Source organism: Myxine glutinosa, chromosome 5 (assembly GCF_964187855.1).
Source record: "Myxine glutinosa chromosome 5, kmMyxGlut1.1, whole genome shotgun sequence".
NCBI classification, from domain to species: Eukaryota; Metazoa; Chordata; class Myxini; order Myxiniformes; family Myxinidae; genus Myxine; species Myxine glutinosa.
Genome location: NC_136265.1, coordinates 158,994,091 through 159,017,146, shown reverse-complemented (window position 1 = coordinate 159,017,146; position 23,056 = coordinate 158,994,091). Strand labels below are relative to the sequence as shown.

The 23,056-nt window shown below is 42.4% G+C and overlaps 1 protein-coding gene across 2 annotated transcripts in view; it reads left to right on the top strand.

Moving 5' to 3' along the window:
• Window positions 1-23,056, top strand: part of LOC137426870 (protein FAM234B-like) — a 129,395-nt gene that overhangs the window by 15,723 nt on the left and 90,616 nt on the right. For both annotated transcript variants that reach the window (XM_068115849.2, XM_068115850.2), the window contains 9 exons: window positions 2,885-3,082; window positions 6,366-6,587; window positions 6,780-6,893; window positions 7,009-7,203; window positions 9,613-9,725; window positions 11,844-12,015; window positions 16,291-16,435; window positions 16,535-16,684; window positions 19,771-19,852. In XM_068115849.2, the coding sequence (XP_067971950.1) occupies window positions 2,885-3,082; window positions 6,366-6,587; window positions 6,780-6,893; window positions 7,009-7,203; window positions 9,613-9,725; window positions 11,844-12,015; window positions 16,291-16,435; window positions 16,535-16,684; window positions 19,771-19,852 (1,391 nt within the window). The remainder of the gene's footprint in view (window positions 1-2,884; window positions 3,083-6,365; window positions 6,588-6,779; window positions 6,894-7,008; window positions 7,204-9,612; window positions 9,726-11,843; window positions 12,016-16,290; window positions 16,436-16,534; window positions 16,685-19,770; window positions 19,853-23,056) is intronic.

The following is a 23,056-nucleotide window of genomic DNA, read 5'->3' as shown; positions in this document are numbered from 1 at the left end:
ATTCCAGTACAGCTGTGGAATAATAAACTGGCCACAATCGGAAATCAATGAACTGGAAATTAAAACAAGGAAACTCCTCACCATCCACAGAACACCGAATCCAATTTGTAAGCAAACCCGAAGACAACAAACCAGGGAAGGTATTCTTAACCCACTTAGCAGAATTTCAAAAAATAACATAAAAAACAAAAACATTGCGACCAGACATAGTACTGTGGTACAAAAAAGAAAAGACAGCATTGCTAATTGAAATGTCAGTTCCCAACGATTTTGGCCTAAACAACGCAGAAATGAAGAAAATGAACAAATGCCAGGACCTCAAAAATGAAGTGAAAAGATCCTGGAAGATGAAGAGTTCTGGAATTATACCAGTGATAATTGGATCAACGGGAATGATAAAAAAGAACCTCACAGAGATCTTAAAAACCATCCCTAGGAATATTACGACAAACGAACTGCAGTTGGAAGCTGTCTGAGGCTCGGTGACGATCCTCAAAAGAGCCCTTGGAACAAAACTTTGAGAATAGGAATACTTCACAAACTGTTCCATGAATCGTGATTCCTTAATGAAATGGAGGTGGATACTTCGAGACCTGGGAGGATGCCATTCCACATTCTGAAATCCACATATGGAGATAACGACCAGTGATACACACACACGCACGCTCACACACGTCCGTGAATTATAATAAGGCCTCAAACAAAAAAGGTGTGTGGAGCGGGGGAGAGTGGGTGACAATCGATATGTTGCCTCCCCTAGTTAAAAAAACGTGGGGGGTGGAGGGGGGGGGGGGGTGTCATGTCCTGCGTCTCCCGCCCATCGATGCCCATAATTAGACAGAGTGTAAAACCAGGCCGTGTGTTGTCTTGTCAACATGACCGCTTCGGTTCACTTTGGTGTTGTTTTCATTTTTAGATTCGATATAACATGTTTTTTTCTTTATTATGATACGGATTCAATACCCAAGAGAGAATGTCGCTTTAATTGGTTGGGATCGTTGTAATTGCTTCAGCCCTAATTGTACTCGTCACGGTGACATTTATGAACATTTGAGGATGAACAAAATGGCAATTTTGTGATCTCTCAATCTGGTACTTAAGCTATGTTTTTTTGGCGTTTTTTTTTCATTCTTGTTATTTATGAAAACGTTTGCGAATATAAGGTATGGCTTTCAAATACTTATGACGTCATTCTATAGTAGTTTTAAGCATATCGTTTCGTACACATTTTAATGGGTGGCCATTTTTCCCGTGCCATCCCACCGTCGTACACCATGGTAACGTTGCATCTCAGAATGAACTATATCTACATAGTTGAGGCTCATGAAAGTTGTAGAAAGCATGTCTCTGCAGACTCGCATGCACATTCACAGACTGATTACAATATAACTCTCCCATTTCTTCAGAAACTGACGAGGCTAGAGGTTCATTTGTAACAATACCACTAGAAAACAGGAAAATGGTTATATAGTTTATTAAACAATATGCATACATGTTGATGGAATTCCCCATAATAAATAATGTATTATACGTTAAAGAAAGTATTTGTAGCATGTATAGCATGGCTTTTGTGTGCCCCGAGTCGAGTTCAGCACCCAATGAGCTGCTGCCTGCTGCCCTTCAGCACCCAATGCTCACAATGTGTGCCGCAAACAGTTAGCTGGTTTCTGTTACCCCAGCACTCTGTGATGCAAAGACTGTGCATGAGGGTGGGACCCGAGTCTCGTGAGCAAAAGCACGGCCTCTCCATCTTTCCGCTTTCCAATTGCATTGCCCACTTCACTGATTCAGCCGATTTTGTACATCTTGTGTTGAGTGACCCCTGCTATTGGTAACCAGTTGCCTTTAAGATGCAGAGCAATCTTAAACGATTACCAGATGCACTAAAATAGCAGATGCAATTGCACTTGGTGATTTATGACCATTTTCTGTATTGTAACCTGTAATATTGTACAGCTCAAGCAAGACGGACAAGTCTAGCAGGCAAGGCACATGTCCGACGTTTCATCCATCGAGTGGTCTTCATCTGAGCCTTGTGCAAACATTGCACAACTCTCAGATGTCAAAACCTCTGATCCCGTGCCTTGCCAGCTCAGCAGCTATACCAGTTGCTTCCTTAATCTTTGTTCTGGATCTTTCCAACAACAAGCATTAAAAATTTTAATTTGATATTTCAAAGCGTTTGTCCATTGTAGTATTATGCGCAGTTGTCATGGCAACTACATTCTTATGAGTAAAATAGAGGCTGTCACTCAACATGAAATGTATTTTTGTTTCATTGAGAGCAATCCAAGCTAAACTGCCTTGTGTAATTCTGTAATCTCTGGTGTAATGTTTAGAGCGTCCGCTCTGAGCCTTATGGGTTGGTGGTTCGAACCCTGACCAAGTCATACTGGCCAAGACTTTAAAGATAGTATGAGCTACTTCCTTGCTTGATGCTCAGCAATTAAATGAATAGAGCACAGATAAACAACCATAGGTTGGTAATAATAACCCAGGCTTTGGGTGTAATGGCCTCCACGGTCCACCTCCATTGAAGTTCGTTGTAATTGAACTCTCGTTATGATGATTATTACCATTATTATTGTTTTTGTGTAGCAAATTTGACAAACTATTTTAAATTACTTATGTGATTAAATGGTTAGTATTATAGTACTGTCTATACGTAATATACTGTATATGCAAATGGATCTTAGTTGACTATTCATTCTCTCTCCTTCCCTTTTTCCCTCTCTCTTCCTCTCTCTCCCTCTCCTTCTCTCCCTCTCTCTCCCCTCCCACTCCCCCTCCCTCTCCCCCTCCCTCAACTGTATTATGTTTACCATATAAGTATAACCTTTTGCTTTGATTCTGATTGGGTTTTGTATGTGTGTTTCTTTCCCAGCCAAGCGACGGTTGGCAGAAGGCTCCTACGACTTGGTATCATTAACAGACAGTGAGCCAGAGCAGCAGATGCCGGGCAGTACAGGCGCTTCTGTTCCTTCTACGATGGAACCTGCGGACATTCACAAGGACGGGCTGCCGACTGCGCCTGCGTCTTCGGATGGCAGGTGGCTGCGACAGGCAGAGGCCAATGGCCGAGGTAACTTGGTATTCATGCGTTATTGGGCGTTGTTCTTTGGTTGCATTACAAATGAGGAGGAAGGGAGGGCATGTGAATGGTATTTGCACCATGTACAGTATCAACATTCTTTTTTCTTTTTTTTTTACATCATATTAAAGTGAGTTCTCAACCCATGGTCCATGTACCAGAAAGTACGTACAACCTGTGTGACATTATGCTCAAATTCAAAAGGAGTGCTCAGATATTTTTTTCCCCTTTCTGCTACCCCTTCAATTCCTTGACTGATGTAATGTTGTGATTTTGTGTGAAGAATGTAGCAATTTGTTTCACCAGAACCGTTGAGTTGACGAGTACAAGAGAGACGTGCATCATTTTGATGTTTGGGGTGGGAGATGACCTTGCAAGGCTTTAGAAATGAAAGAAAATACTGTTGTAATGAAAGGTATTGCAATTGATTTATTTATTTATTTATTTTTTTGTATATAAGATCGAGGCTCGTGAAAGAGCTAACATTAATCACACAAAAAGTCAAACCGACACATAAAACAAAAAATAAGGGGAGCGGTAGACAAGATGGGGAGAGAGGGGGAAGGACACAAACACAACATTTGAGAGCAGGGACATCGGGAGAAATGTGGGAGGGGGAGGGCTTGGGGGGAGGTGGGAGAGGTATAAAACATGTGAACACTGCAAGGACTCCCAGGAAAGAAGTTGGAATTTCCAAAAAAAAAGAAAAAAAAAGCAGAAGCACGTAGCACGCATTGTCAGATAATGTGAAGTATCTTGTGTTGGTGTAGGATCCAGCCCACCATACTACATAACGCACAGGAGATGCTGTGTGACCCTCAAATAAATCGACTAAATCCCAAGCCTTATAATAATTCCGACTTTATTATAATTCCGACTTCTTGCCTGGAAGTCATAGCAGTCAGTGTCCATGTGTTTTATACCTCTTCCTCCCCCACCCCCCCATTCCCGTGCCCCCTCTGCCCAAGCCCTCTCTCTCTCTCCCACAGATCTCCCGATGTCCATGCTCTCAAATGTTGTTGTTAGCTCTTACACGAGCCTTGATATTGTATACAAAAAAAACCAAAAAAAAAACCTTAACGTACCAATTTGGTGTCTGTATTAAGGCTTTTGATTCTGCTTCCAAAAATGTGGCTTTGAAACGTAGCGTTGTATAGAAGCACCCATGTGATTTCACACTAGTGTGACCGAATGCTTGTTACAAAAAACATTTTTTGCCCAAACCTGTACAGGCATGGGTTTTGTCCTTTATTTCAATAGATGCTTCCATGTGAATTGCGCAACGTCGTGAACTGCAACTCAACTTTAGCGGGCATGAGCTAACACTCTAATTGAAGATTGGCAGTATGATGTACGGAAAATGCCCCCCCCCCCCCTCCCATAAGCTAATTTACCTGAGCAGCTGGATTGTGTTACAATCTCCACAATAATTAGACACCTGGGGTTTAAATTATTTTTCCAATTAAAAAAAAAAATCACTGGAATGAATAAAGATTGATGAAAGCATCTTGACTGCAATTTTGACCTCAAGTTTGAAGCAAGGTTTAGAGTGAAAGCATGTTTGCTTCCCACCGTAAAATAACAAAATTCATATTTTATATGAATGAATGAATGATCTTTTTAAGGCCATTTTCCCCGCTAGAGCGGGGTTTAGCCTTGCGGGCCCCATGACGATCATGGTTCCCTGTTTGAGGCAATGTTTTTTTTTTATGGCTGGATGCCCTTCCTGACGCCAACCCTTGGTCCGCTCTTACGATGCGCAGGGATACGGTGTACCTATTCTAAATCGGGGTACACACCGTGATCATTCATCCCAGCAAGCTGGTACTCAATTTGCCGACCTCGGAAGGGTGACAGGCTGAGTCAACCCCCCTGGCATTAATTCAGCGATCGACCGGGATTCGAACCCAGGATCCGAGGATCCCAAGCCGGCACCCTAACCGCTAAGCCAACACCCGGCTATATTATATTTTATATTATATTACATATTTTATCTTGTAAATAAATAAAAACACGATGGTATTCATAGAATACTTACCCTGCATAGTCAACTTGGTGTGAGCCAACTCATGTTTTTGAAGGGTTTTTTTCTTTGATGAGTGCCAGACCATGTGAATGATGACATCATAAATTTATATTCTCTAATATAATTGTCGCATAGATCATGCTCAATAAATTTCAAACTAATCAGACTAAGCGTTGTCCCTGGCGAATTATGACGACATAAATAAGACACCAATGACATCGTTAGCAGCACTTATTACCTCCCCCACCAAAGGTGGATGGAGGGTATGTTTTCACCCAGGTCTGTCTGTCTGTTTGTTTATTTCTCTGTCTGTCCGTTTGTGAACAAAATATCTCAAAAAGTTGTGGACGGATTCGGACGAAATTTCGCAGAGATGTAGCGTATGTGACAAGGAGGAAATGTTCAGATTTTGGTGGAGATCCGGATTCGGATCCGGCTACTAGAATTTTAAAAGTGATTCTTCACCATGAGGAGAAAGGACCAAAAACTATACATAGCAGGATATCTCAAAAAGTTATGGATGGATTTGGACGAAACGTGTTGGACAGGTTGTGTGTGTGACAAGGAAGAATCGATTCCATTTTGGTGAAGATGCGGATCCGGCTAGTAGAATTTTTAAGTGATTCTTCACCATTGAGTGATATGGCCAACCAGGTGGAGGTATGTATGTGCTCTCTACTGAGTGCCGTTCTAGTTCCCCATGTGGAGTTCTTTGCAATGAGCCATGTTTCAATTCTTTCCATGGAGCGGTTTCGAAGATAGAGGTGCAACTTTTTTCGGTTTTTCCAAGATGGTCCCTGTGCCACGTGACCTATGACGTCTTAATTATCAAACAATTCTACAGGAGGAGTCACTCCGATGGTCAAATTTTCGTATCCAGATTATTTTTTTTCATTCTCATCAGATCAAGCGTAGTACTTGTCAGATTATGACGTCATAATGAAGGCACAGATGACATCATCATTAACATATCTTCCTACCTATGGGGAGTACTTGACAAAGCCATTTTGTGTCAATTCGACCAACGGTTGCTGAGAAAATAAGTTTTAAAAATGCAGATACGCACGCCACACATACGCAACCGAACACCTGACGCTGCTTTTCGCTTCGTGAGCACAGGGTAATCAATAATAACCCCTGCTTAATCAATGCCTCTACAGCTGGAAAGGACCATATGATACAGTTATTGCTTTGAAGGTGGGCTTTACATGTCAACCCGAAAATCCTTGTGTCCTCGTGTGCCTGCAGGTGATGCTCGTACATGTGAGGGCGAAAGAGCAAACGATCCCTGTCGGATGACTGCTAAAACCAGGAAGTTATGGCAAACGTCGCCGAGGAGGCAGATGCGGACAGCACTCTGCTTATCTATCCTCTTTGTTTGCTTCGTCTCGCTGGGCATATTTTCCTTCTTCATTCACTGTGAAATGCCAAACCATCTTGGAAATTGGGATGTCTCCCTGAGTCATGCAGGTGTAATACTCGATGGTGACGGATCTCCTTGCATGCTTTAACCATCTCTCAATACCCTAACCTTTTCCATTCCCTCTATGTTCTTGAGCCATTAGTATTGAGCTCACTATGTGGGATTTGAAACATTGTGTGGAAGTCAGGATATGAGCCACTCACCTAATGTATTGTCTTAATTTGCTTTGCCATCTTTAGCAAGCGTGAATCATCTGATGATGTACGATGTAGACAGTGATCACATCCCAGACTGTGTTATGGCTTATACAACAGACGACAGCATCTATGCTGACAATTTCTGCAGAAATGGACGTGAGTAAAAATTATTGCTTTATTATATAACAAAGAAACATGCACATGACAGTACAAATTTGTTTCTTGATAATTCACCCATATTTCCTGCTTCCTTCCTCTATCTCCTCTTCAGGAGGAGGCGAATCTCCTTGTGGAGCTGTGCTCGTATTGCACGGTTTTGATGGCACTGAAACATGGCATAGCACCCTTCCTGGTGAGCCCTCTGCTGTTTCTTGTCCACCATCCTCAGACGTCATCCGCCCGAAGCCTCCATTTTGCCTGGCCTTGGGTGAACAGGGTCAGGTCTGGGCATTAAAACACCGAAATGGTACGTCATTGATCGATCACAAGGATTGGGATTGGGTAGTTCATTTGTTCAACTTCCCCGGAAGTCGAGTTCATGGAGCGTTTCAATGGCACAAGGATTAGTTTTATTGCGGCAGTATTGTTTGATAAGTTTAAAGTTTCTATGCCTCCGCTAACGAAGTCGCCAAAGTCATTATTTAGATATGTCATGGAAGTGTCTTTTCTCTTGAAAACTTGCTAGGCTCTTGTAAGGTTGGCGCACAAGTCATTTTTGAATATGAAAACATCATGACCTTCTTGGATAAATGTACTTGCATTTATAGTTTTGGTCACCAGTGGCATCACATACAGGCTCTCAATCTTTAAGATAGAGTTTATTTTTAATAGTGTTGGGGAGGTGGAGGGTTATCCTCAACTTCAAACTAACTTTAGTCACGTGGCAAAAGAATAACATGCTTGAAAAGTTCGGTCACATTTTGTGCCAAATCTAGCTTCCCACTGCATACTAAAAACGGTGTACGTCATCGCATAGTCGAGATGCCTTGAAACTACGTATCAAATATACCTATAAGTCGGATCCAAGTAGCCGGATCCGAAACCGGATCTTCAACCAAATCTAATCATTTCGTCCTTGTCACATAAACTACTTTGCCAAATTTTGTCCGAATCTGTCTACAACTTTTTGAGATATCTTGTTCACAAACAACCAGACAAGCAGATAGACAGACAGACAGGGGTGAAAACAAGTAATGTTGGGTTAATGTTGTCAACTGTCTATTCACCGATATTGCTCCCTTGCTATCTCAGCCCTCTGACCCTCCACAGCAATTCCAAGATGCACAGGTACTTCCAGTAACCCCCTTCTGGTTAAACTTCCAAAATCCAGGCTGACTACACACTTCTTTAATGTATTCCTCACTTCTCACGTCTATATAATCGCCTTCTAGAGGCCGCTCTGTCTCATTCTTCCTTCCAGAGCTTCAAGCAAGCAGTGCGCCGCCATGTCTCGTCATCCCCAATCCTGACCCATGACCTTCATTACATCAATTAACCTTTCCTAACACAACCATCTTACTTCCTGGTTTCTGTGTTTCCTACCCTCCTTCCTTTCCTTTTTTCTTCTTCATTTATTTCCTTGATGCTCATCCCACTGTCAGTTCTACCTTGCTCCTGTAAATAAATAAATAAAATAGAAAAGGTATTCTGTAGGGGATCAGCAGAAGCATTGCTAAATCATAATTCCATTCATAAAGCTGAAAACAGGATTTGAAGCATTTCCTCCGTAGGGAAGTGACACCTGATCGGTGGGGACGTTGCAGTTGGTATTTCTGTGGCTGAGCATACGGCCTTGTCCTTTGGCACCCGATGCCATCGATCGTGACTTTCTGGAAAACGAATAATTAAATTTGAACGCACTTTATTGGAAAATATCTCCTTCTTCAAACTATTTTCAGCTGCCATTGGTGGATGGTAGGGCATGGGGGAAGCTTGGATCTGCCAACAACAGGGAAACTATATTATTTATAGGGCTGGAAAAATCCAGACTTCGATATGGGGAAACATTTATTTTAAAAATATGGAAACAATTGGAAACCCCATCCTGGTTTTCCTACTTCAACTCAAAACTGATCTCGTCCATTTTTCTATTCTATTTTCCTTCTTCCCTCTATTTTCTCATCTGTGGAATCGTCTTCCTGCATTTTTTGTCTCGTGCCCCTCACTCAAGTCTTCAAGAGTGCTGCCCCTTTTCCTTTCTGCCACTCACCCACTTGTATGCAATTTCTTTACATCCCTGTACCCTTTTGTTCTTCTCGTTCTGTGAACATTATTCCCTCTGTCGTATCGCTCCTCTACGAGTCTTAATTTCTGTAAACAAAATAGCAATAAAAAAAAAATACATGTCAATTGGTAACGTTTTATTTCCTGTGCAGCTCGGTCGATAACATATTCAACTTGGGAGGCTATACAAAACTTCTGGCACCTCTTTATTGGAGAAAATCAAATGTCTTGCATAAGAGTTCAAAGTAAAGCTTGCTGGTGTTTTATAAATAGGAAAAAAAGTTTAGTAGTGATGCTAAGATAGCACGTACCCTTCGAGCTGGGGGGAACCAAATCTTGCGTGGTTGGGGATGGGTGGAGGTTGGAGGTAGTGAAAAGCTTTCTTTTCTTTAGCTTTTTTTCTCCATTCTCCGTTGCTGTATCCGGTTGCACAAGTATTTTGTCATTTAATTCCTCCATTTGATCCAATGTCTGCAAATCGAAGTCTGGATTTTTTTTTCCAGACAAATCCGCCACAGACATTCTTTCTATTCAGCAGTCCCAAAGGTTCACGGTGTAACAATAATCGGCGCTCTGGGCAATGGTCACAAAAGACCCGTCCAACCTAAACATTGACATCGAGAATGAGAATTATCTTCTTTTTTTTTTTCAGGACGAGAGGCCTGGTCAGTGGAACCAGGTGTGGATGTCGTAGGTCCATGCCAGGTTCTGTGGCTGCCGGATCTTGATGAAGACAGAAGCCATGATGTCCTGCTCGTGTGGCAGGTGACGGCTGCTTGCTCGCCAAGTCCATAAGAGCTTTGCACACACAATGCATTGTTGGATGTTTGGACAATTGTCTTGAAAGCAGGGTAATTATTCTCATAGCAGAATGTTAATACCATTTGAATTTGAATCGAGAAGCAATGCAAAAATGTAATAAAATAGACAGACCTCAGACTGAGAAACTAAAGGAATCGGAAATGGAGTTTTTTTTTTCTTTTTTTTTTTCTCATTTGCTCCCGGGGCGAGGCCTGGCTGCAACAATCGACCAAACTTTCTGTTTTGGGTGTGTTGAAGGGAAGCCATTGTTCTTGCAAAAGACGACTTGCCTAATGGGATATTGAATGGTGGCTCTGCACCTCAATTCACCAAGGAACCTCCATGCATAAAAGTGTCCTATATCATGCTCGAAGCGCAAGGTTATCCACCAATGGACTGCACCTTGAATTTGGGGAATGTTGGACGCAGACATTGAGCAGCAGGTGATGATGATGGTTCCTGAATGTCTGGGGTGCAAACTTATTTTGTGAACTCGTCGGTATTCAGTAACACTTATTAATTAATTATGTAAAATATAATGGGCATTTTGAGTGAAGTTATTACCTTGATTGCAAAAATATATTATTTGGTCATTTTAAATGTATTTTATTGCAAAGCATTGTCTGCAATGTTTTTTGGGGATTTTTTGTTTGATATCTTTTTATTTCTTCATTTTCCTTCTCGGTGAACGATGTCAATACGTGAACCTGGTGGTGGTATATCGGTTATGGTTTAAGGTCCTGATGTCGAGCCTTGTCATGCCATAAATAACACAAGGTGGGTTGATCCAATTGGCCCAACCTGTCAACCTTCCGAGGTCGGCAAAATGAGTACCAAGGCTCGGGAAAATTAACCGTAAGACTTGTTAGACGTTAGAGTATCCTACGTCGGAGTGGTGATCCATCCAGGATTCTGCTCCTGAGCCAAGTAAACTGCCCCCGCAGCCATATGTGCCTGACTGCAAAATAAATGGCTATTATTATTGTTATTACTTATTGGTATTATTATTACTAGATACATTTGTTATTATTATTATTACTAGATCTGCTAGACTAGATATACAGTGCATTCAGAAAGTATTCAGACCCCTTCCCTTTTTTCACATTTTGTTATGTTGCAGCCTTATGCTGGAATCGTTTAAATTCATTTTTTTCCCTCATCAATCCACACTCAATACCCCATAATAACAAAGAGAAAACAGGATTTTAGAAAGTTTTGGAAGCTTCTCCTCAGTGAAAGATGCATGAAAGCCCGCTTGGAGTTTGCAAAAAAGCACCTAAAGGACTCTCAGACTGTGAGAAACAAGATTCTGTGGTCTGATGAAACCAAGATTGAACTGTTTGGCTTCCGTCTGGCCACTCTGCCATAAAGCCCAGATCGGTGGAGTGTTGCAGTGATGGTTGTCCTTCTGGAAGTTTCTCCCATCTCCACACAGGATCTCTGGAGTTCAGCCAGAGTGACCATCGGGTCCTTGGTCACCTCTCTTACCAAGGCCCTTCTCCCTCGATTGCTCAGTTTGGTCGGGCGGCCAGCTCTAGGAAGAGTCCTGGTTGTTCCAAACTTCTTCCATTTAAGAATTATGGAGGACACTGTGCTTTTGGGAACCTTCAATGCAGCAGAATTATTTTTTTTTAGGCTTCCCTACAAGAACCTCGGGTTGGTGTGGCTCTGGTGTTGGCTTAGCGGTCAGGGTGCCGGCTTTGGGATCCTAGGATCCTAAGCCGGCACCCTAGCCGCTAGCCCAACACCAGGGTTTAAGTGTAAGTAATAGAAATACAGATTTAACTTGATATGCAGCCATCTTAATTGTTAATTATATCGACTTATTTCTCCTTTTTTCACGAGTTTAATTGGACAGGCTGTGTAGTTGCCAATGCTTAACTCTGCCCTGTTCATATGTAGTCTCCGAATTGTGCATTTTATTCGAGGGTGCACTCAGTTTACATACAACTTAAAGTTGTCATGTGGTTTGGCTGTCACCTGGTGATGGGAATAACGACTTGTAGCATAATTCGAGTTAAGGTGCTTATCTCTTTGTGATGTCGGTAATTTGACTGCTTCACACTTTACATTGTTTTCCAGCTGAAGAATGACACTGCAACGTCTGCTCATCTTGCTCTGGCTTCCGGTTTTTCTGGTGTGCTGATGGGGAAACCCGTAAGGCTGGAAGTCGACAATGTGCCTGGAAAGAAACTGCTCCCTCCAGCCCTACACATCATGAATGATGAAATGCCATTGGTCTTATTGGCCTCTGGTGTGCAGCCCATCTGTTTTAGATCAGCCATCCCTTTATGTTTGCCTTTTTGTAAGATTACGGGTTTTCACCCCTCAGCCCAATGGGCTAAGGGGTATTGTCGTCCGGGCGGACGTCCAGGCGTCCGTCAACTTTTGATTTCTGTCAATTTCAAGAACGGCTTGTCCGATTAAATCAATTTTTGCGGTGTGTGTTGGGGCTGAGTAGAGGAAGGTTGCTTTCGAAAATGGGCGCGCTGCGATTTTCAATATGGCCGCCACGGTAGCCATCTTGAAATTGGTTTCTGTCAATTTCGAGCAGAACGGCATGTCCGATTAAATCCATGTTTGCAGTGTGTGTTGGGGTTGAGTTGAGGAAGGTGCCTTTCGAAAATGGGCACGCTGCGATTTTCAATATGGCCGCCACGGCTTCCTTTCACCATGCATGGGCTGAGGGGTTACGCCCACTTTGCGGTGCTATTTATTTTCTTTATTTACGAAAATGAGAGTTTCTGTATTTTGTTGTGGGGTTTTGCTTTGGGCTGAAGCGGTTGATATGATTACCTCCGCCACCGAAGGTGGACGGAGGTTATGTTTCCACCCCTGTCTGTCTGTCTGTCTATTTTTTGTCTGTGAGTAGGATATCTCAAAAAGTTGTGGACAGATTCGGACGAAATTTGGTGGTCAAGTTTTTTTTGTGACGAGGACGAATATATTATATTTTGATGAAGATCTAGATCTGGATACTATAATTTTTAAAATTGATTCTCCACCATTGCGAGATGGGGCCAAAAACGAAAACTAGCACGATGTCTCAAAAAGTTGTGGACAGGGTGGGTGTGCGATGAGGAAGAATTGACTGTATTTTGGTGAGGATCTGGCTGTGGATACGAGAATTTATTTTTTATTATTAAAGTGATTCTTCACCGTTGACAGATGGGGCCAAAAATGATATGGAGCATGATATTTCAAAAAGTTGTGGACGAGTTATGACAAAACTAGATGGATGATTCTGGGTAGGTGACGAGAACAAGCCGATTTGATTTTGATTGAGGTCCGGATCCAGATCCGGCCTAAAGAAAAGTTTTGAAAGTTAATTGAAATGTCATTTAACTTTCCAAGTTACGAAAACGCAAAACCCTCCCATCTACTTTCTCAACAACCGTCTCAGAGGTTCAGTCGCTCAAACTCTTGGGTCTCACTCTCAGCCATGATCTATCTCTCTTGGGTGAGCCACATTTCAAAGTTGGCCTCCAAAGTCAGATGCCCACAGGGAATCTTCCGGCATGCAAAATCCTTCCTTGGTAAATCCGAACTTTTATCCACCTACAATGCTTTCCTCCGCAGTTTGATGGAGTACTGCTGTCCCCTCTGGGCTGGCTTCCCTGCCTCACATCTGGCTCAGCTTGATGCTGTAGAAACCCAGACCTTCAAGATCATTGGAATCTTCCGTGTTGAAGCTGTCTATGAGCCTATCACTTTGCCGTCACTGACAGGTCGCTGGTCTATGTCTTCTTCCTCCTCATTTCTGATTTTACACCTTTTCCGTGCTCTGTCCCTCCCCCGTCCCCACAAGTATCTACTGGACACACGTGGCCTACCAGCAACCCTCTCCTAGTCAAACTGCCTAAATGCAGAACCACTGCTCACCTGCGCTCATTTATTCCTCTCTCTTCTCACCAGTGGAACTACCTTCCACCGTCTCTTTGATCCATTTATTCCCTCTTCAACACAGCTGTTCACAATCATCTCAGGTCACTCCCCATCCAAAGACATGATTTTTTTCACCCATTAAACCATCCCCCACCCCTCTCAAAGTTTTGCTTATGCATCCATCTTGTCCACCCCTTGCAAACCACCATACCTGTCATCGTTACCTGCATTTAGCATTTCGCCTGTTTCTTGCTGTTCCATTTGTAATGTTGTGTCCTCATCTGTGTCCGAGCTCTTCGACGAGCCTAGACCTTGTATAAAAAAATATCATTTTCACCCCATCTCGCAATAGTGAAGTCAAAAGTAAAAAAAATTCGGATCCAGATCTTCACCAAAATCTCAATTCGTCCTTGTCACACAACCAACCTGTCGAGAAAGTTTTGTCCGAATCCATCCATAACCTTTTGAGATATCCTGCTCGCATACATCCAAAGAAACAGACAGACAGGGTGAAAATGTAACTTCCGTCCACCTTTGGTGGCGGGGGTAGTGAAGCTCATATTTATTACATTTGCACATATCAGAGCAGGTGTGTGTGTGTGTGTGTGTGTGTGTGTGTGTGTGTGTGTGTGTGTGTGTGTGTGTGTGTGTGTGTGTGTGTGTGTGTGTGTGTGTGTGTGTGTGTGTGTGTGTGTGTGTGTGTGTGTGTGTGTGTGTGTGTGTTAGTGTGTGATATCCATAGTTTAAAAATGATGCATCCAACTAAGGAGTTATAAAACCTCTAGTCAAAAGCCACCCTCACATTGTTTGGCAATACACGCTTCTAGAAACAACTTTTGATGTTTGCTTGGCATTGCATCCTGGACATGGTTCTTATCAGCTCAAAGTCGGTGGCCTGACTAGGCCATAGCAATATGTATACATACATGTACGTATAATCAGGCTTTTAGTGGCTTTTTCAATCATGCTTGATATTGTCGTGATTTGTTATCCCTTGATGATTCAGATGTAATTTTCCATCCTTCTTTTCTTGTTGGGAAACTTTGCACAAGCATTGAAGGCATTGAAAGTTGTTTTTCAAATGGAGCTGCAAAGTATACCCAAGGTTAAAGAGGACTTCCATTATTCATTCCGAAGGAACCCTAAGAAGCGTAGAGAAAAGATCGAGTCAGCAGGAGGAACCTGGAAAGGATTTAGGTTTCAACCCTCACTTACTCCTCTACCCTCGATCCCATCCAGTCGCAGCCAAAGAGGAGTTGGTTATATAATTAGCACACTTTGCAGTTTTTCTTGGGTTTGTTTATAAAAGTTACCCTTTTCCGCTTTCCATCACTGTTTAATTTGGTTGAAATGGTAGCGTAATGTCGTGGAACAGGAAGAACATGATATATTCTCGTCACGCAAGCTTTTGGTGCTGTGACCACATGCGATTTTGATTTATCTCGTAAATTCTGTAGAAGCGAAAGGACTATGTAAGGCATCTTACAAACACTATTCTGTATATTGATGTATTTTTTTTAGCATTTTCTCATGCTTTTTTGTAAACCAGTCGGTAAGGTTTTCAGTTTTGTGGTGCCCAATGTCTTGCTGGTTCTACTATTGCTGTTGCGGTATTTCAACGGTAGGTGGCACCGTAAATGTGAACATGGTTTGGATGTTTCAACTCGGCTCCGTTTGTAATGATCTAATATTTCTCTAAATTGGTAATTAAATTCTAATATAACAAATTAACTGCAAAGAAAAAAAATGGAGTTTGGATTGTGAAGACTTCCCATTTATAAACTTGCATTTTATTTATTCTTATTTATTTTAACGTAATTGTTTGATCATGATACAAGGCTCAAGAGCTTGTGCATATATCACCTGCCAAGGACATTGAGAGATGTCATTGTACTTTACACAAATTGCAGGGACATTGGTAGACTGGAGAAACTGCAAACCCCAACATCATAAGCTAGTATTTATATTGATATATATGTGGGAAAATTACGCGCCCAGACCAGGAGTCGAACCCAGGTCCTCTGGAAAGCTGGAGCAGTGCTCTGCCACCTGAGCTATTTGGGCAACCCTGACTGAGCATGCAATTTTTCCACACATATGATTGCCACTCTTTCCATCAATGCTTCCGGGGCACTCGCTGTCGACCATAGGAGCACCAACGGCCTGAACACGAGAGGTTCTTCCTCCATTGGGCGGACAAATCCATGTCCTTTATTATAAACACCACTGGGGGCGTAGTGAATTGGTCAATTCAAAAAAAATTGCATGCAATTCTATGTGTGGGAAAATTGCATGCTCAGTCGGGATCACCCAGGTAGCTCACATGGCAGAGCACTGGTACGGTTCATTGGAGGACCTGGGTTCGATTCCTGGTCTGGGCTTGTAATTTTCCCACATATATCGATTTAATTATTGATAATCCTGTTTATTAATGCAAAAGCTAATGTGCTCAGTTGGGAATGTCAAACAGGCCAACAAATTGGCCTACTGATCTGGTTGTAGTGGTTATAGAATGAGGGTTTTTGCTTGACTTGATGATCTTGTCAATGCTTTTGGTTTGTGCTGTCAATCAAAAGTCCTTGAGATTTTAAAATTGATCACCCACTCAGGTGGTTTCTTCATGATCGTGTGTGTTGTGCTGCAGGTTCTGGAGTTAAGGCCATAGCACTCAGAGACCTATACAGGCTGGCCTTGGGGGCACAAGCTGAATTTCCTAAACCCCTGCGGAAAACCAGCACTGATTGGACAACCATGACCAACATCTCTACTGACCTTCAATCCATTTACAGGTGACTGCTGTGAGCTATTTTGCCTTTGCTATATTCCTTGTGGGTTTTGTTTGGAAGTTTATTCCAGCCCAGGCGAATTTGAGTGCACTTGTTTGTCAGCCCAACTGCAGGTCCGTTGAGGATGCTTGGCCAGGTCCCCAATGATAGACTTCCGGCAGCAGTTGTCATGCTCACGGACAAGGAGCTGATGCTATTAAATGGCCAGAACCTGCAAATGAGCTGGAAAGCTAACATTTCCAACGTTTCCAGGTACCTGAAACAACCTTTTGTAAACACTCTCTCGTCTTGTTTTGTTTTTATTCCTTTCACCTGGCTGAACCTTCAATTTCTACTTATTAAATAATTTTTCTCTTCATATTTTATTACCCTTGCCAGAGGAGAGGTTATTGCATTTGAGTCCGTTTGTCTGTCTGTCTGTCTGACTGTTTATTACTTGCGATTTATATTCAAGATTTTTCAAGTATATTGGTTGGTCTTGTGCGTTATTCTGACTGTCTGTTTGTCTGTCTGTTTGTCTGTATATCTGTATGTCTGTCGCCTACAGGTCACAATTTTCAACCAATTTTCACGGAACTTCACCAAATGGTAGAGTTGGTCATAAGCAAGAAGCCTATTGTTTTTGGGGTCAAAAGGTCAATAGCTCAACATAGACCAAAGGTCACCAACTTTGTCAAATTTCTAAAATCCTCAATTTTCATCCGATTGACTTGAAATGTGAAGAAGACTTGCATATCTGGTCACTGAATTCAACCACCAATTATATTTTGTGTCAACATAATGCAAATTTCTAAAATCCTCAATTTTCATCCGATTGACTTGAAATTTGAAGAAGACTTGCATATCTGGTCACTGAATTCAACCACCAACTATTTTTGAGGTTAACATCGGCCAAAAGGTCAACATAATGCAAATTTCTAAAATCCTCAATTTTCATCCGATTGACTTGAAATTTTAAGAGGATTTGCATATTTGGTCACTGAGTTCAACCACCAACTATTTTTGAGGTCAACATCTGCCAAAAGGTCAACATAATGCAAATTTCTAAAATCCTCAATTTTCATCCGATTTACTTGAAATTTGAAGAAGACTTGCATATCTGGTCACTGAATTCAACCACCAACTATTTTTGAGGTTAACATCGGCCAAAAGGTCAATATAATGCAAATTTCTAAAATCCTCAATTTTCATCCGATTGACTTGAAATGTGAAGAGGATTTGCATATCTGGTCACTGAATTCAACCACCAATTATATTTTGTGTCAACATAATGCAAATTTCTAAAATCCTCAATTTTCATCCGATTGACTTGAAATGTGAAGAGGATTTGCATATCTGGTCACTGAATTCAACCACCAATTATATTTTGTGTCAACATAATGCAAATTTCTAAAATCCTCAATTTCATCCGATTGACTTGAAATGTGAAGAGGATTTGCATATCTGGTCACTGAATTCAACCACCAACTATTTGTGAGGTTAACATCGGCCAAAAGGTAGGTCAATACAATGCAAATTTCTAAAATCCTCAATTTTCATCTGATTGACTTTAAATTTTAAGAAGATTTGCATATCTGGTCACTGAATTCAACCACCAACTATTTTTGAGGTCAACATCGGCCAAAAAGGTCAACATAATGCAAATTTCTAAAATCATCAATTTTTATCCAATTTACTTGAAATTTGAAGAAGACTTGCATATCTGGTTACTGAATTCAGCCACCAACTATTTTGAGGTCATCATAGGCCAACAACTTATTTTAGGGATTTTGCAAGTATCGTGTTATGCACGACATATTTCTTGTTTGTTTGACCGCACAGAATAAATATGATTTTCTCTGCAACTGTTGGTCCGATTAACAGGAAATTTTCACCATAGGTGCACCTCCACCTGTAGAATTTTTAATGATAATTATGACCATACGTCACGTGGTACGGGTGCCATCTTGGAAAAACCGAAAAACTTTCACCTCTATATCTTCAAAAGCGCTTCATAAAAAAAAATTGCGACATGGCTCATTGTAAAGAACTCCCCATAGGGAATAACATATTATAATGATGATGTCATAGGTGCCTCCATTATGACGTCATAATTCGACAAGTACAAAACTTCATCCGATCAAGATGAAATTTGTCATCTAGGGATAAATTGGTGGAGAAAAAATGATGACGTCATCGGTCACATGGTTCAGCCGCCATCTTGGGAAACCGAAAAACTTTGCACCTCTATATCTCTGAAAGTGCTGCATAGAAAAAATTGAGACATGGCTCATTGTAAAGGACTCTCCATGCAGAATAACATATGTTAATGATGTAATATGTCCCTCCATTATGACGTCATAATTCGACAAGTACAAAACTTCATCCGATCAAAATGAAATTTGCTGAGCATCATCTAGGCTAGGTATAAATTGGTGGAGGAAAAATAATAATAATGATGACGTCATCAGTCATGTGGTTCAGCTGCCATATTTGTTTTAACACAAATGCCTTAGAAACCACTAAAAACATGTCCTGGCAAGGGTCTGCAATCTCTGATTGCTCTTTCTTGTTATTTTTGTATTTTGGATGTGCAGAAAGTTGTGTTTACTCCGCATGACTGTATTATCATGTGCTATAAGTTATTTTCTTCTGATGTATTAATGCCACTGACCTATGCATGCTTTGGGAAAGGTGAAGATTCATTTTAACAAAAAACATTCAATTCTCATATCCGGATCCAGGCCTTCACCAAAATCGAATCAATTCGTCATTGTCCCACACCTTGTCATGTCCAAATCCGTCAAGAGCTTTTTGAGATATCCTGCTCACAGGCAGACAGACAGACCAACTGGGATGAAAACATAACCTCTGTTCACCTTCAGTGTTGAATATTCACCAAATTGATCTTGTAATTGTTTAGCAATTTTGCAAACATCAACTTGAACCCTACTGATGAATTGGGTGAAATTGAAACTGGATAAGATTATCCAAGTCAAAGTTAAAAGGAAATAAAGTATGCACTTTGGAAAGTATTTTACCTTTTTGGAACCAAATGAATTATTTGAACCACGACACCCACCCCCTAAATTTTGCTTCTGCATCCATCTTATCCACCCCCTGCATTCTCCCCTACCCATACTTACCCGCATCCCTTGTTCGTCCGTCTCTGTCTATTTTCTCCATTTACCCTACTGTTGGCATTTCCCTCCTCTCTTTCCGCTGTTCCTTTTGTTATATTGCATCCCGATCAACGTTCTATATTCTATGTTCTAGCTCTTTCATGAGCCTCGACGCTGTATACAAAACTACGCAATGTACAACGATGCTCATTTTCCTTGTTTTACATGTTCCTACAGCTTACCGCTTTATGGACAGTTCAATGACGATCGTGTATCTGACCTATTTGTTCAAGCTCAAAACAACAATGGCTTCAAGAAGGTGAGTTCTCACACGAGTGTGAAATTGAATGTGACTGCCTACGCATGATACTTGGTTTGTAATTGTGGTTCTTAGGTGATGTATATCCTCAGATTGCTGCTTTATCTGCTTAATAGTTGTTTTGGTACCTTTTAATGTGACAAAAGTATAACTTGTCATCCGTCTGTAATGCACAATAATAATAATAATAATACATTTATTTTATATAGCGCTTTTCAAGAAGCCCAAAGACGCTTTGACAGAGTACAAAAAAACAAATGCAAAAAGACCAAAATCAACAGGTAAATAATCAAAGCAAAAGGAAGGAGAAGGAGAAGAGATAGTCAGGGGTTAAATGCTGTGGGTTAAATGTTGAATGCAGTGTTGAACAGGTGGGTCTTGAGTGATGTTTTGAACGTGGTGAGTGAGGAGGAGTCTCTGATGGTGTGAGGTAGTGAGTTCCAGAGGGTGGGAGCAGCGATGGAGAAGGCCCTGTCCCCCCAGGATCTGAATTTGGTCCGCATGGGGGGGTGGGGGGTCAGAAGGTTGGTACCAGCAGAGCGGAGGTTGCGGGTGTGAGTGTGTCTGGAGAGGAGGTCAGTCAGGTAGGATGGGGCCAGGTTATGGAGGGCTTTGTAGGTCAAGAGGATTTTGTACTGGATTCTCTGGGGGATGGGGAGCCAGTGAAGCTTGTAAAGGACGGGGGTGATGTGGTCACGGGTCCGGGAATGGGTGAGTAGACGGGCAGCGGAGTTCTGAATGTATTGGAGTTTATTGATGATTATTGAGGGTGAACCAAAGAGGAGGCTGTTGCAGTAGTCCAACGGGAGGTGATGAAGGTGTGGATGAGGGTTTCTGCAGCCGTGGAGGAGAGGGATGGACGGAGACGGGCGATGTTTTTCAGGTGAAAGAAGGCTGTCTTTGTGATCTGTTTAGTGTATTTGTCGAAGGAGAGGGTTTGGTCAAAGATGATGCCAAGATTCCGGATGTGAGGGGAGGTGGATACTGGGAAACCGTCGATGTTGAGGGCAAAGTTATGGGTGGATTTGGTGAGAGTTTTTGGGCCAATGATGATTATTTCAGATTTATCATAGTTAAGTTTGAGGAAGTTGATTTGAAGCCAGGATTTTTTTTCAGTGATGCAGTTTGTCAGGATAGAGTGGGTGGCGGTGGAGATGGACTTGGTGGAGATGAAAAGCTGGATGTCATCGGCGAAGCAGTGGAATTGGAGACCATGACAGCGGATTAAGTGACCAAGGGGGGACAGGTACAGGATGAAGAGGAGGGGGGCCAAGAACTGAACCTTGGGGGACACCTTGGGGGAGGGGAGCAGTGGGGGATTTGCAGTTATTGATGGAGATGAACTGGCGTCTGTTGGAGAGGTATGATTTGATCCAAGAGAGGGCAGTGCCGGTAATGTTAAAGGTGGTTTCAAGTCGGGTGAGGAGGATGGTGTGATTGATGGTGTCAAAGGCGGCGCTGAGGTCAAGGAGGATGAGAATGTTGAGGTTGCCAGCGTCAGACGAGAGGAAAAGGGCGTTGGTGATTTTGAAGAGAGCAGTTTCAGTACTGTGGTTGGAGCGGAATCCGGATTGGAATGTTTCATACAGGTTATTGGCAGAGAGGTGATGTTTAAGTTGAGTGGCTACAGCGTGTTCCAAAACTTTTGACAGAAAGGGTAGGTTGGAGATGGGTCTGAAGTTGTTTAGGGTGTCAGGGTTGAGTGTAGGTTTTTTCAGAATGGGGGTAACAGCAGCAATTTTGAGGGATGGTGGGACGATGCCTGTAGACAGGGAGGAGTTTATTGTTGCAGTGATAAGTGGAGAGAGAGCAGGAAGGGAGGCCTTGACAAAGCTGGAGGGGATGGGGTCAAGAGTGCAGGTGGCAGTTTTCATTCCTATGAGGAGTTCAGAGAGGTCAGTAGGGGAGACTGGGGAGAACTGACAGGGGTTGGCAGGATAAGGGGGGGCAGGTGGTTTGAGGGGGAGCAGGTGCGGTGGTGGTTAAGCTGCTGTAGATGTTGTCAAATTTGCTTTGGAAGAATGAAAGGAAGGAGATGCAGTTGTCTACTGTGAATGACTGGGTGGTGGTGTCCAGGGGGCTGAGGAGTTTGTTTATTGTAGAGAAGAGTGCTTTTGGGTTTCCAGAGCCAGAGTGGATAATTTGAGAGTAGTAGGCGGAGCGGGCGCGGGAGAGGGCATCTTTGTAGTGTTGTAGGTGGTCCTTGTAGGCTTGGGAGTGAATTGTGAGACCTGTTTTATTGCGGAGTCTTTCAAGTTGGCGAGCACGAGTTTTCATCAGGCGGAGTTCAGGGGTAAACCAGGGAGCAGAATGGGTGAAAGAAACTGTTTTGGTTTTTATAGGCGCAAGCTTGTCAAGGCAGGAGGAGAGAGTGTTGTTGTCATAGTCAGTGAGGTCAGAAGGGGTGTGGAGGTCAACGAAGGGAGAAGTGGACGTTTTTTCAGAGAGGGTGGATGAGAATGAGGTAGGTGAAAGAGCATTTAGCTTACGGAAGTTGATAGTGCGATAATGCCTTGGTGCTGGGGTGGGGATGTTGATGGTCATAGTGATGGCTAAGTGGTCAGAGAGGGTGAGGTCGGAGCCAGAGAGATGGTGCAAAATTAATCCAGTAGAGCAGACAAGGTCCAGAATGTGACCACGGTTATGGGTAGGAAAGTTGACATGTTGAGTGAGGTTAAAGCAGGTGAGTAAATCAGTGAAGTCAGTGGTTATTGTGGAGTCAGTGGAGTCCATGTGGATATTGAAATCACCGAGGAGGAGGATTGAGGGGGAGAGGGAACAGAGCTGGGTCAGAAAGTAGAAGTCAGACAGGAATGATGGGTGTGGTTTGGGAGGGCGGTAGACGACAGCCATGACTGACTGTGTGTGACCAGAGAGTTTAAAAGCCAGGTGTTCAAATGATGGAGCAGATGCGATGGAGATGAGGCTGGTCTTGATGTCCTGTCGGTGAATTACGGCAATTCCACCGTCTCGGCCCTCCGAGTGTGGTTTATTGATGTAAGAATATGCATTGGGTGTAGTGAGGTTGAGTGAGAAGTAGTCCAGAGGTTGTTGCCAGGTTTCAGTGAGACAGAGAAAGTCAAGTTTATTTTCCAGAATGTAGTTGTTCAGGATGAGGCTTTTGTTGTTGAGGGACCGGGTATTGAACAGGGTGAGCTTGATGTTGCTTTGTACGGTGGGGATGAACTCAGGTGATTTAGCCAG